This window comes from Protomyctophum bolini, assembly GCF_963924005.1.
Source record: "Protomyctophum bolini genome assembly, chromosome: 11".
NCBI lineage: Eukaryota > Metazoa > Chordata > Actinopteri > Myctophiformes > Myctophidae > Protomyctophum > Protomyctophum bolini.
In genome coordinates this window covers 1,131,620-1,145,812 of record NC_137872.1, presented here as the reverse complement: position 1 = coordinate 1,145,812, position 14,193 = coordinate 1,131,620, and the positions used below count along the sequence as shown (strand labels likewise).

The following is a 14,193-nucleotide window of genomic DNA, read 5'->3' as shown; positions in this document are numbered from 1 at the left end:
TGCAGCCCCATGTCCTGGAGACAGTACAACATGCTACATGTTAGAACACACACACACACACACACACACACACACACACACACACACACACACACCGATAGAGGGGAAAGTGCTGACTACGGGAGATAAACTTGAGGGGTTGCATGACTCTTTTTTCACCCTAAAAGATCATCATCAGGTATTTTTATATAAGGAAGGGGAAAAAAAGTGTACAGTATTTGTTAAAATGTAGTTTTTATGTGGACACGCCCACCAGTTCATTAAGTATTAATGCCTGGTTTTCCTGGTGATGGGTGGTGGTGATGGGTGGTGATCCACCTGAACTGAAGCCGCACCCACAGCTGTTGTTGTATTATGATAAAAGGGGGAGGGGTTAAGGGAGGGGATGATATTGTGATGTCACTATATCGCTGTGATGTCGTCTTTTCGCGTATCGTTTATTTTTTTCATTGGCCCGTTTGACTGTCAGGGTTTCAGCCTCTCGGAAGAAACCCTAAATACAAAGTGAATACACCATTGCACAAAACAACCACACCAAAGGTGTCTAATTGCGAACGCAATGAGCATGCTATGAGACCTAGCAGAACATGTATGTCTGTCTGTCTGTGTGTGTCACGCTGTAACACCACCCACCCACCACCAGAGGGCGCAGCTGTATCACACACAAACAACGTAACTTAAAAAAACGTAACTTAAAAAAAAACATTAAAAAAAAACGTTAAAAAAAAAGAAAAGAAAGAGAACTTATAAACAAGTACATAATTGATTCTAATTGTTGTTCTTGCAATTTACGAGCTGCGTTCGCTTCCCGCGTTCACGCGTCTTACTTGTGAAGTACTGTCACCTCATAAACACATGAAAAACTACAAACATCACGGCACTCCATCTTTAAAATAACCGTTTCTCCTCTCACTCCTCCTTCATGTCACATCTTAGAATACAAACACATTCTGGACGAGGTGTTGTCGGGGAATGTCAGAGCGACCTCTCGTGAAACCCTTCCACACAGAAACACTCTCCATTTCCAAACCTTCCACACAGTGGCTCTCAAAGTGTGTGCACGCGCGCGTGCAGGTCTGTAATATACTGCCGATAGCGTGTACACACTTTCAGAGTTTTTGCAGGACCTTGAAAGTGAAAGGTTTGAGAATAGCCCTGCTCCGCTGAATTCCTGGACAATCCCCTTTTCTTCTATACAACCACCACCACGCGCAAACACAGAGAACAACATGCATGTCCGTAGACACTAAATCACACACAGTAGGAATTCCAACAGTATATCCTCTCTCTCATGAGAGAGTTGTGTCTTGGCAAAACAAGGAGTAGGGAGAGGTTTGCACACACACACACACACACACACACACACACACACACACACACACACACACACACACACACACACACACACACACACACACACACACACACACACACACACACACACAGTGTGTGAGGGGATCTGGTTTTCATTACCGAGGAAAACAGGGAAAGGCTCTTCATCCCATATGAGGGAGGGCTACATTCCAGAGCATGCAGCTCTGTTACCACGGGTTACGGGACAGGAGAGAGAGAACGGTAGAGGACAGGAGACGACAGGAGAGGGTTACAGGACAGGAGAGGACAGAGGACAGGGGACAGAGGATAGAGGACGGGTTACGGGACAGGAGAGAGAGAACGATATAGAGGACAATGCAGAATTAGGAGCGGGACGGTAGCACGAGAACGGCAGAATGACAGATGAAGATATATTGTAAAAGTAATGTGAACGCAGGCCCTAAGGTGCTTGCATATACAGTAAAATAACGTGAACGCAGGCCCTAAGGTGCTTGCATATATACAGTAAAGTAATGTGAACGCAGGCCCTACGGTGCTTGCATATACAGTAAAATAATGTGAACGCAGGCCCTACGGTGCTTACATATACGGTAAAGGAACGTGAACGCAGGCCCTGAGGTGCTTGCATATACGGTAAAGGAACGTGAACGCAGGCCCTAAGGTGCTTGCATATACAGTAAAGTAACGTGAACGCAGGTCCTAAGGTGCTTGCATATACAGTAAAGTAATGTGAACGCAGGCCCTAAGGTGCTTGCATATACGGTAAAGTAACGTGAACGCAGGCCCTAAGGTGCTTGCATATACGGTAAAGTAACGTGAACGCAGGTCCTAAGGTGCTTGCATATACAGTAAAGTAATGTGAACGCAGGCCCTAAGGTGCTTGCATATACGGTAAAGTAACGTGAACGCAGGCCCTAAGGTGCTTGCATATACGGTAAAGTAGTTAAGACCTATACTTAGGTCTTAAGAAATGGGCCTTTGGCCAGCATTGGCCAGCTTTGGCGACTTTTTGAATGGCAATCGAAAAATGTGAGATATGACCACAATGTCATGAAATGTCTCATTTTAAAGCTGCAAGTCTCTAGTTTACTCATAAGCATTTTAGTACACCTTGGTTTCAGTGAAAAGTGAAACCAAGGTGTACTAAAATGCTTATAAGTAAACGATGGAACATGCTAGAAACATCTTTTTTTGGTATAAAGTAGAGACTTGCAGCTTTAAAATGAGACATGTCGTGACATTGTGGTCATATCGCACATGTTTCTATTGTCATTCAAAAAGTCGCCAAATCTGGCCCAATGCACAATAAGATGTTATTAAATATAGCAATAAGAGGGTTTTAACTACAGTATTATACAGACCTAGTACACCTCATCTCTGTCATACAGTATACTGTCATACTGTACACCTCATCTGTCATACTGTAGATACTGTCACAGCTATACAGTACACCTCATCTCTGTCATATACTGTAGATACTGTAAACCTCATCTGTGTCATATACTGTAGATACTGTAAACCTCATCTGTCATATACTGTAGATACTGTAAACCTCATCTGTGTCATATACTGTAGATACTGTAAACCTCATCTGTCATATACTGTAGATACTGTAAACCTCATCTGTCATATACTGTAGATACTGTAAACCTCATCTGTCATATACTGTAGATACTGTAAACCTCATCTGTCATATACTGTAGATACTGTAAACCTCATCTGTCATATACTGTAGATACTGTAAACCTCATCTGTCATATACTGTAGATACTGTAAACCTCATCTCTGTCATATACTGTAGATACTGTCGTCTTCATGCAGAGTCAGAAATAGGGAAAATCCACTCAAACGGATTCACACTGCGTTACAAATGAGTTTGTTTGTTTACATTAATCTACAGGCACCGTTTTGTGGGTTTATTGAAGTATTCGAGCGGGGGGGAAAAAAGCCACATGGACCCATCCTGATTTCCACGCCAGCACGAACGAGGAGCTACACACAAATGCGTTCCCAGGCCTGGATGGGTTGTTTGGATGTTATTGGGAGCAGGACGTGGCCATTAAAACGGAATCAGACTGCGGTTTAGTTCAGAGTCAGGGGGAAACAATCGGGTGGGTCTCTGTGTCTGCACGAGCAAACACATGAAAACTATCAGAGGAGGAGAAGGGAAATTAGGCCACAGATGTAGTGTTGCAGCAGGGGTGACTGTGTGTGTGTGTGTGTGTGTGTGTGTGTGAGTGTGTGTATGTGTGTGTTTGTGTGTATGTGTGTGTGAGTGTGTGTGTGTGTGTGTGTGTGTGAGTGTGTGTATGTGTGTGTTTGTGTGTATGTGTGTGTGAGTGTGTGTGTGTGTGTGAGAAAGTGTTTGTAAAACAGGCTGGTTTTATTCCCACCGCCTGTAAAACGAGAACCCAAGTTCTGATCGCAAGAGGAAAGATTCATCTCTCTCCCCTCCCTCCCTCCCTCCCTCCTCTCTCTCCCCCTCCTCTCTCTCCCTCTCTCTCTCTCTCTCTCTCTCCCCCCTCCCCTCCCTCCCTCCCTCCCTCCTCTCTCTCTCCTCTCTCTCCCTCCCTCCCTCGTCTCTCTCTCCTCTCTCTCTCTCTCCCCCTCCCCTCCCTCCCTCCTCTCTCTCCCTCCCTCCCTCCTCTCTCTCCTCTCTCTCCTCTCTCTCCCTCCCTCCCTCCTCTCTCTCTCTCTCTCCTCTCTCTCCCTCCCTCCCTCCTCTCTCTCTCCTCTCTCTCCCTCCCTCCCTCCTCTCTCTCTCTCTCTCCCCCTCCCCTCCCTCCCTCCTCTCTCTCCCTCCCTCCCTCCTCTCTCTCCTCTCTCTCCCTCCCTCCCTCCTCTCTCTCTCTCTCTCCTCTCTCTCCCTCCCTCCCTCCTCTCTCTCTCCTCTCTCTCCCTCCCTCCCTCCTCTCTCTATCCTCTCTCTCTCTCTCTCCCCCCTCCCCTCCCTCCCTCCTCTCTCTCCCTCCCTCCCTCCTCTCTCTCCTCTCTCTCCCTCCCTCCCTCCTCTCTCTCTCTCTCTCTCCTCTCTCTCCCTCCCTCCCTCCTCTCTCTCTCCTCTCTCCCTCCCTCCCTCCCTCCTCTCTCTCTCCTCTCTCTCCCTCTCTCCCCCTCCTCTCTCTCTCTCCCTCTCTCTCCCATAGAGTATATATATATGAATAGAGAAGACACCCGAGTTCTCCTTCCATCCTCTTGCATTAAGTTGCTCAAAAGCGCATGAGGCGATTTCACTCCTCCTTCCTGGTATAGGAACAGAGTGCATTCTGGGATGGATTTGCCTCAAACACATGAACACGCTGCAGCCGTTGACTATCATTGTGCCGTTTGTGCGCGTTCACGTATGAAACATTCGTTCACGTGTCATGGCCTCAAACACATGGACGACCGCAATGATAGTCAACGGAGCAGCGCTGGCTCGAGCTGCAATGACACATTCAGCCACTATGTCCATTTGGCCTCAGGGTTTCCTCTGGGTGCCTTCTCTATTCATATATACTCTAAGCTCTCTCCCTCCCTCTCCCTCCCTCTCTCCCTCTCCCCCTCCTCTCTCCCCTCTCTCTCTCTCTCTCTCTCTCCCTCCTTCCCTCTCCCTCTCTCCCCCTCTCTCTCTCTCTCCCTCCCTCCCTCCTTCCCTCTCCCTCTCCCTCTCCCCCTCCTCTCTCCCCTCTCTCTCTCTCTCTCTCCCTCCTCCCTCTCCCTCCCTCCCTCTCCCTCTCCCCCTCCCTCTCCCTCTCTCCTCACCTTCCTGAAGGGCGGCCATTCCTCCTCCTCCTCCTCCTCCTCGCGGCGTGCGTCGGGGTCGTCTCCGGGGTCGTCCGCGGGGTCGTCCGCGGGGTCACCGTCCGTGTGGAAGACGCTGGCCGTGCTGAGTTTGTAGATCGGCGTCAGGGCCACGCCCGACGCGTCCCAGAAACGCACCGTGCCGTCCTCGTGGCTGCGGGGAGCACACAGACACTAAGTACATTTACTAAGTACATTTACATTTACTAAGTACATTTACTATTTAAGTACTGTACTTAACTCGACAATGCGTCGCGATCAGGGGGGCAGTCAGAGAGATATTTTGTGAAGCCACTAAGGAAATGAAAGTTCATATAATGGCCTGTTGTGGCGCTGTCACTGGACCCAGAAAAACCCATAGCCCCATAGAAGTCCATGTATTTGGGCCCAACTTCACCTAGACTGTATTACCTTAATAAACATGGTCATGAATACTTTCTGCTTCCAGTCACTAGTTTAAAGTCTCATTTCTAATGTCATAATATTCTTTTTGGAAAATGATGGTCCCATTAATTAAAAAAAAATGACCATAAAGTCGCGCATGTTCTGAGGGGCGTGGCTACCGTTACAGTCTATGAACGGGATCCCCCACCCACTCGAGTCAAAATAAAAACCAACTAAGAAGAAGAAGGGGGGAAGTCCCGCCTCGTTGTCTGGGCCAGCCAATGGGCCAGCTGGGCCAAAACGGATCTAGAAAGATGGCGACTTACAATACAAGGACTGACAGGCTTCATTTTACGTTCATGTTAGACCCGCGGAACGCTTTGTCCATATTTTTTACAGTCTATGGTCGCGATGCGACGCATTGTGAGCTTGTAAGCTTTTGTAATTTTACTGAAGTACATTTTTAATTCCAGACTTTAACTTTTTGCTTACAATTGAGTACCGGTACTTTTTCCACTGCAAACATGTCAACATTTTTTTTCCCAGCTTTGGCTGCTATACAGGCTATGAGAAAAGGCTATTGAGCCAACATGACGTCACAGTACAGTAGGATGATGATGTATTGAGCCACATGACGTAGTCTCGCCGTTGCCAGACGGTTGCCTCTCGCAATTTACAAATGCTTCCGTCGTACAGTCTGGAGCAACGGAAGCTCTGATCAGGAGTAAAATATAAATGCTTCCTGTCATACAGTCTGGAGCAACGGAAGCTCTGATCAGGAGTAAAATATAAATGCTTCCTGTCATACAGTCTGGAGCAACGGAAGCTCTGATCATGAGTAAAATATAAATGCTTCCGTCGTACAGTCTGGAGCAACGGAAGCTCTGATCATGAGTAAAATATAAATGCTTCCTGTCATACAGTCTGGAGCAACGGAAGCTCTGATCATGAGTAAAATATAAATGCTTCCGTCGTACAGTCTGGAGCAACGGAAGCTCTGATCATGAGTAAAATATAAATGCTTCCGTCATACAGTCTGGAGCAACGGAAGCTCTGATCATGAGTAAAATATAAATGCTTCCGTCGTACAGTCTGGAGCAACGGAAGCTCTGATCATGAGTAAAATATAAATGCTTCCGTCATACAGTCTGGAGCAATGGAAGCTCTGATCATGAGTAAAATATAAATGCTTCCGTCATACAGTCTGGAGCAACGGAAGCTCTGATCATGAGTAAAATATAAATGCTTCCGTCGTACAGTCTGGAGCAACAGAAGCTCTGATCATGAGTAAAATATAAATGCTTCCTGTCATACAGTCTGGAGCAACAGAAGCTCTGATCATGAGTAAAATATAAATGCTTCCGTCGTACAGTCTGGAGCAACGGAAGCTCTGATCACGAGTAAAATATAAATGCTTCCTGTCATACAGTCTGGAGCAACGGAAGCTCTGATCATGAGTAAAATATAAATGCTTCCTGTCATACAGTCTGGAGCAACGGAAGCTCTGATCATGAGTAAAATATAAATGCTTCCGTCATACAGTCTGGAGCAACGGAAGCTCTGATCATGAGTAAAATATAAATGCTTCCGTCGTACAGTCTGGAGCAACGGAAGCTCTGATCATGAGTAAAATATAAATGCTTCCGTCATACAGTCTGGAGCAACGGAAGCTCTGATCATGAGTAAAATATAAATGCTATAATGATAATAATAATAATAAATTAATAAATAATTTAAAAAAAGTTAAGATAAATATATTAAAATATATTTCGTGAACGGAAATGCCAACTTCCTTACTCTGATGTTGGGAGTTGTAGTTCCAGAACTCTGGAACTACATAGCAGACTATATAGCATTCGAAGGTTGTGGAATAGTTATGATTAAATAAATGAACTATTGCGTGCACGCACACACACACATACCCAGTAAGGAGGAGCTCCTGGTGTTTGGGTGGAGGTGCCTGGTTCTTCCCTCCACATATGGGCCAACTCTGTGCACGCACGCACGCACACACACACACACACACACACACACACACACACACACACACACACACACACACACACACACACACACACACACACACACACACACACACACACACACACACACACACACACACACACACACACACACACACACACAGACATTAGGAGGACAGACAGATTCTGAACAGCATTTACAGATGGAAGGACATGACAGACAAGATAACGGGTATAGTTTTCAACCCTCTTCTCTTCTTTCCAACTCTAAAGTTCACTAGTCTTGGCACAAATGTGTACAAGCGCGCACACACACACACACACACACCCCCCCCCCCCACACACACACGCACCCACACCCACACACACACCCCCACCCACCCCCACACACACCCACACACAGTTCTGATGCCAACCTCAGAGGAACTTGGCCTCGCACAAACAAGCAGGAGTGATATGAACTTATGAACTCGGCTGCGCACGTGTGAGAGTGTGTGTGTGTGTGTGTGTGTGTGTGTGCAATCTGTCCTTAATCAAACAGCTGATACCAGCAGCAAAGCCCCTGCAAAGCCCTTTTAACCACCTCCACCTGCTCTTTAAACCAACAGGCTTCGGCCAGCAGAGCAAACAGTAACACACTCTAATGGCAACGGGACCTTCCTGACGACAGACACACTAGTCTGTAGACTTAAGCTGAGGTACGACTTTAATGATATATGGACGTTCCTGACGACATGACTTTAACGATAGACTAGAGCCTCATAATTAACCTCTCCAATGCCACACCAACAGTTAAAAGCCGTGCGTTATGAACTCTAGTTACTCCGTTGACCTAAACGGCTCCCGCCTGGAATGCCATCAATGCATTGAAAAGGGACAAAATGACGTTGTATCAGAGCATCCAATGCTCTCAGTAGGCCGTCTGCTGACCTACCAAGATCTGACCCTACCTGCCTCACCCTGTGCTACGCTGTGTCCCTACTGGGCCTTAGAGTGTGAAATGAAAAAGACGTTTTTCACACTTTTAGACCATATCCGTGGTCATCATATGGGCATACCTAACAATGGATGCCAAACAAAATGGGAATATTCTCATTTCTGTGTGTTTTTATATCCAAAGTCCATAAAAACGATTGTTTTATTTATTTATTAAAACGAAAACGTGCTGCGTGATGACGTGTAGAGATACACACATCGATAAAAGCCAATAGAAATGAAGCTCACCCGTTTAATTCCCCATATCTGCGCCTCCGTCCAACACAGCTGCTACTGATTACAGAAATCCTCAGTTTTTATTCCCATTCAAGATAACATTCAGACAGTGTATTACTCGGTTTCAACTTAATCATCACGCTAAAATATGTATCTGAAAACATTATAGGGTAGAAATAAGACATATAACAGTAAACTGGTGTAGCTGGCCGACAATCTGATTTGTAAACAAACACACACCATGCGGTAGCTACCGTCCCTAGCTACCGTCCCATCGCCTGAAGGGATGCGACGCTCTGATTGGTTCAGAAACTTCAGACCGGTGTTTCATGTTGAAACTTCAAAATAAATTGTTCACCATTTCCGTTTCCCTATACCTTTAAGTTAGGACCTGTGTGCCTCACCCTGTGCGCGCGCTGCTGCTGTCCCTGCTGGGCCTTGCCGGCGTTGACCAGCCTCTCCCAGAGCTTGGGGGGGACGGCGGAGACGTGACATGAGCACGTGATGGCGGAGGAGTGCAGAGGGGCCAGGTAGGGCGTGGGCAGAGAGGGCCACCTGGAGGTCAGGAGGTCGACCACCACCAGCTCCTCCTCCAGCAGGACCACCACGGCCGAGGGGTCGTCGAACTCTGTCAGAGAAAAGGAGAGGCGGGATTAGAGGCTCTGTAAAGCTTAACCCATTCTGGGTATTAGCATTATGCTATGCTTTAGCTATTGAAAAATAGCAGATCTACAAGCTCGTAGCGCGCCACCGAGTGGCGCGCTACGAGCTTGTAGGTCTGCTATTTTTTGAAAAATCGAAGAACGACAGAAAACTGTCAGGATGTAGAAGACATTTGTTAGAATCTGATCTCAGGTCAGAATGGGTTAATGATGGCCACACCCACCAGTTCATTAAACACTTTCAGCGCCATTGCCGAAGCCCTTCGGCAATTGCACTTTTATAGTGCATTCGGATCGTTCGATTCGATAACATTAGCCGGTTTAGCTAGCTGTGTTGTTAGCACAGCACTGGATCGTTCATCTTAGATCGTCGTCACCATAAGAATCCATTCTATCCATTTCTTTCAATCGCCTGTATCTCCTATTCCTTGTTCCCAGATGGAATTTTTTGGTCAAAACAGCGTTTCTTTGACGGCACAGAGACGGTGATGTGGAGCTCTCCAGAGCTCCGGCATAGATCCATCATGTAAACAAAAAAATGTGGCTTTTCAAGATAAGAGCTCGACTGGAAGAAATGCTGGCGTGAATTAGGTGCTGATTTTTCAATAAATTATAGAACTAAATGTGTTAAGTATACCTGGTTTTCACTTTAGCACCGCCCACCTGAACGTAACCTTTCTCCTGCTCTACGTTGTGGACAGTCTAAAGGAGATGAAGGCCCTCACCTTTCTCCTGCTCTACGCTGTGGACAGTCTAAAGGAGATGAAGGGCCTCACCTTTCTCCTGCTCTACGTTGTGGACAGTCTAAAGGAGATGAAGGCCTCACCTTTCTCCTGCTCTACGTTGTGGACAGTCTAAAGGAGATGAAGGGCCTCACCTTTCTCCTGCTCTACGTTGTGGACAGTCTAAAGGAGATGAAGGCCCTCACCCTTCTCCTGCTCTACGTTGTGGACAGTCTAAAGGAGATGAAGGCCTCACCTTTCTCCTGCTCTACGTTGTGGACAGTCTAAAGGAGATGAAGGGCCTCACCTTTCTCCTGCTCTACGTTGTGGACAGTCTAAAGGAGATGAAGGCCCTCACCTTTCTCCTGCTCTACGTTGTGGACAGTCTAAAGGAGATGAAGGGCCTCACCTTTCTCCTGCTCTACGTTGTGGACAGTCTAAAGGAGATGAAGGGCCTCACCTTTCTCCTGCTCTACGTTGTGGACAGTCTAAAGGAGATGAAGGCCTCACCTTTCTCCTGCTCTACGTTGTGGACAGTCTAAAGGAGATGAAGGCCTCACCTTTCTCCTGCTCTACGTTGTGGACAGTCTAAAGGAGATGAAGGGCCTCACCTTTCTCCTGCTCTACGTTGTGGACAGTCTAAAGGAGATGAAGGCCTCACCTTTCTCCTGCTCTACGTTGTGGACAGTCTAAAGGAGATGAAGGCCTCACCTTTCTCCTGCTCTACGTTGTGGACTGTCTAAAGGAGATGAAGGCCTCACCTTTCTCCTGCTCTACGTTGTGGACAGTCTAAAGGAGATGAAGGCCCTCACCTTTCTCCTGCTCTACGTTGTGGACAGTCTAAAGGAGATGAAGGCCCTCACCTTTCTCCTGCTCTACGTTGTGGACAGTCTAAAGGAGATGAAGGCCCTCACCTTTCTCCTGCTCTACGTTGTGGACAGTCTAAAGGAGATGAAGGCCCTCACCTTTCTCCTGCTCTACGTTGTGGAGAGTCTAAAGGAGATGAAGGCCTCACCTTTCTCCTGCTCTACGTTGTGGAGAGTCTAAAGGAGATGAAGGCCCTCACCTTTCTCCTGCTCTACGTTGTGGACAGTCTAAAGGAGATGAAGGCCCTCACCTTTCTCCTGCTCTACGTTGTGGACAGTCTAAAGGAGATGAAGGCCTCACCTTTCTCCTGCTCTACGTTGTGGACAGTCTAAAGGAGATGAAGGCCTCACCTTTCTCCTGCTCTACGTTGTGGACAGTCTAAAGGAGATGAAGGCCCTCACCTTTCTCCTGCTCTACGTTGTGGACAGTCTAAAGGAGATGAAGGCCCTCACCTTTCTCCTGCTCTACGTTGTGGACAGTCTAAAGGAGATGAAGGGCCTCACCTTTCTCCTGCTCTACGTTGTGGACAGTCTAAAGGAGATGAAGGCCCTCACCTTTCTCCTGCTCTACGTTGTGGACAGTCTAAAGGAGATGAAGGCCCTCACCTTTCTCCTGCTCTACGTTGTGGACAGTCTAAAGGAGATGAAGGCCCTCACCTTTCTCCTGCTCTACGTTGTGGACAGTCTAAAGGAGATGAAGGCCTCACCTTTCTCCTGCTCTACGTTGTGGACAGTCTAAAGGAGATGAAGGCCTCACCTTTCTCCTGCTCTACGTTGTGGACAGTCTAAAGGAGATGAAGGCCCTCACCTTTCTCCTGCTCTACGTTGTGGAGAGTCTAAAGGAGATGAAGGCCCTCACCTTTCTCCTGCTCTACGTTGTGGACAGTCTAAAGGAGATGAAGGCCTCACCTTTCTCCTGCTCTACGTTGTGGACAGTCTAAAGGAGATGAAGGCCCTCACCTTTCTCCTGCTCTACGTTGTGGACAGTCTAAAGGAGATGAAGGCCCTCACCTTTCTCCTGCTCTACGTTGTGGACAGTCTAAAGGAGATGAAGGCCTCACCTTTCTCCTGCTCTACGTTGTGGACAGTCTAAAGGAGATGAAGGCCCTCACCTTTCTCCTGCTCTACGTTGTGGACTGTCTAAAGGAGATGAAGGCCCTCACCTTTCTCCTGCTCTACGTTGTGGACAGTGAAGAAGTCGATGACTCTGGAGGTGAAGTCCAGCGTGACGTGTTCTTTGTCCTTCTGGATGGACAGACAGTGGCGGTCTCCATAGCTGGCTCTGGGCATCCCTCCACTGTACAGAACCACTGGAGAACTGGACCAGAGAGAGAGAGAGAGAGAGAGAGAAGAGGAGACTGAGTGAACAGGACGCATGGGGAACAATGGGCCAGTATGCACAGCAGCTAGGGTTGTCCTGATCGGACAGGGGGCCAGTATGCACAGCAGCTAGGGTTGTCCCAATCGGATTGGGTGATCGGCCTTAGTGATTAGGCCTGATTAGGCCTAAAATAAAAAGTCTTCTGAAAGAATATATATTCAAAGATTTGTGCCGCATTTTCATGCAGGATTTTCTTCTATTATTTTTTTGTATGTACTAATGGGTCGTATAGGCTGAAAAGTGCCCCAGTTGGGTTGTCACTCACCCTGACTGTGTGGTTACTCACCCTGACTGTGTGGTTACTCACCCTGACTGTGTGGTCACTCACCCTGACTGTGTGGTCACTCACCCTGACTGTGTGGTTACTCACCCTGACTGTGTGGTTACTCACCCTGACTGTGTGGTCACTCACCCTGACTGTGTGGTCACTCACCCTGACTGTGTGGTCACTCACCCTGACTGTGTGGTACTCACCCTGACTGTGTGGTACTCACCCTGACTGTGTGGTCCACTCACCCTGACTGTGTGGTTACTCACCCTGACTGTGTGGTCCACTCACCCTGACTGTGTGGTCCACTCACCCTGACTGTGTGGTTACTCACCCTGACTGTGTGGTTACTCACCCTGACTGTGTGGTCCACTCACCCTGACTGTGTGGTTACTCACCCTGACTGTGTGGTTACTCACCCTGACTGTGTGGTCACCCACTCACCCTGACTGTGTGGTTACTCACCCTGACTGTGTGGTACTCACCCTGACTGTGTGGTCACTCACCCTGACTGTGTGGTCACTCACCCTGACTGTGTGGTCACTCACCCTGACTGTGTGGTACTCACCCTGACTGTGTGGTACTCACCCTGACTGTGTGGTCCACTCACCCTGACTGTGTGGTTACTCACCCTGACTGTGTGGTCCACTCACCCTGACTGTGTGGTCCACTCACCCTGACTGTGTGGTTACTCACCCTGACTGTGTGGTTACTCACCCTGACTGTGTGGTCCACTCACCCTGACTGTGTGGTTACTCACCCTGACTGTGTGGTCACCCACTCACCCTGACTGTGTGGTTACTCACCCTGACTGTGTGGTCACTCACCCTGACTGTGTGGTACTCACCCTGACTGTGTGGTCACTCACCCTGACTGTGTGGTCACTCACCCTGACTGTGTGGTTACTCACCCTGACTGTGTGGTCACTCACCCTGACTGTGTGGTTACTCACCCTGACTGTGTGGTCACTCACCCTGGTACTCACCCTGACTGTGTGGTTACTCACCCTGACTGTGTGGCCACTCACCCTGGTACTCACCCTGACTGTGTGGTCACTCACCCTGACTGTGTGGTCACTCACCCTGACTGTGTGGTCACTCACCCTGGTACTCACCCTGACTGTGTGGTCACTCACCCTGACTGTGTGGTCCACTCACCCTGACTGTGTGGTCACTCACCCTGACTGTGTGGTCCACTCACCCTGACTGTGTGGTCACTCACCCTGACTGTGTGGTCACTCACCCTGGTACTCACCCTGACTGTGTGGTCACTCACCCTGACTGTGTGGTCCACTCACCCTGACTGTGTGGTCACTCACCCTGACTGTGTGGTCCACTCACCCTGACTGTGTGGTCACTCACCCTGACTGTGTGGTCACTCACCCTGACTGTGTGGTCCACTCACCCTGACTGTGTGGTCACTCACCCTGACTGTGTGGTCACTCACCCTGGTACTCACCCTGACTGTGTGGTCACTCACCCTGACTGTGTGGTCCACTCACCCTGACTGTGTGGTCACTCACCCTGACTGTGTGGTCACTCACCCTGGTACTCACCCTGACTGTGTGGTCACTCACCCTGACTGTGTGGTCACTCACC

At 48.3% G+C, this 14,193-nt stretch overlaps 1 protein-coding gene across 1 annotated transcript in view; it reads right to left on the bottom strand.

Moving 5' to 3' along the window:
* Positions 1-14,193, bottom strand: part of llgl1 (LLGL scribble cell polarity complex component 1) — an 80,859-nt gene that overhangs the window by 30,625 nt on the left and 36,041 nt on the right. Inside the window, exons 9-12 of the mRNA XM_080777071.1 lie at positions 12,110-12,264; positions 9,101-9,324; positions 7,425-7,492; positions 5,080-5,272 (exon numbers count right to left, since the gene is read on the bottom strand). Coding sequence (XP_080633197.1) covers positions 5,080-5,272; positions 7,425-7,492; positions 9,101-9,324; positions 12,110-12,264 — 640 coding nt within the window. The remainder of the gene's footprint in view (positions 1-5,079; positions 5,273-7,424; positions 7,493-9,100; positions 9,325-12,109; positions 12,265-14,193) is intronic.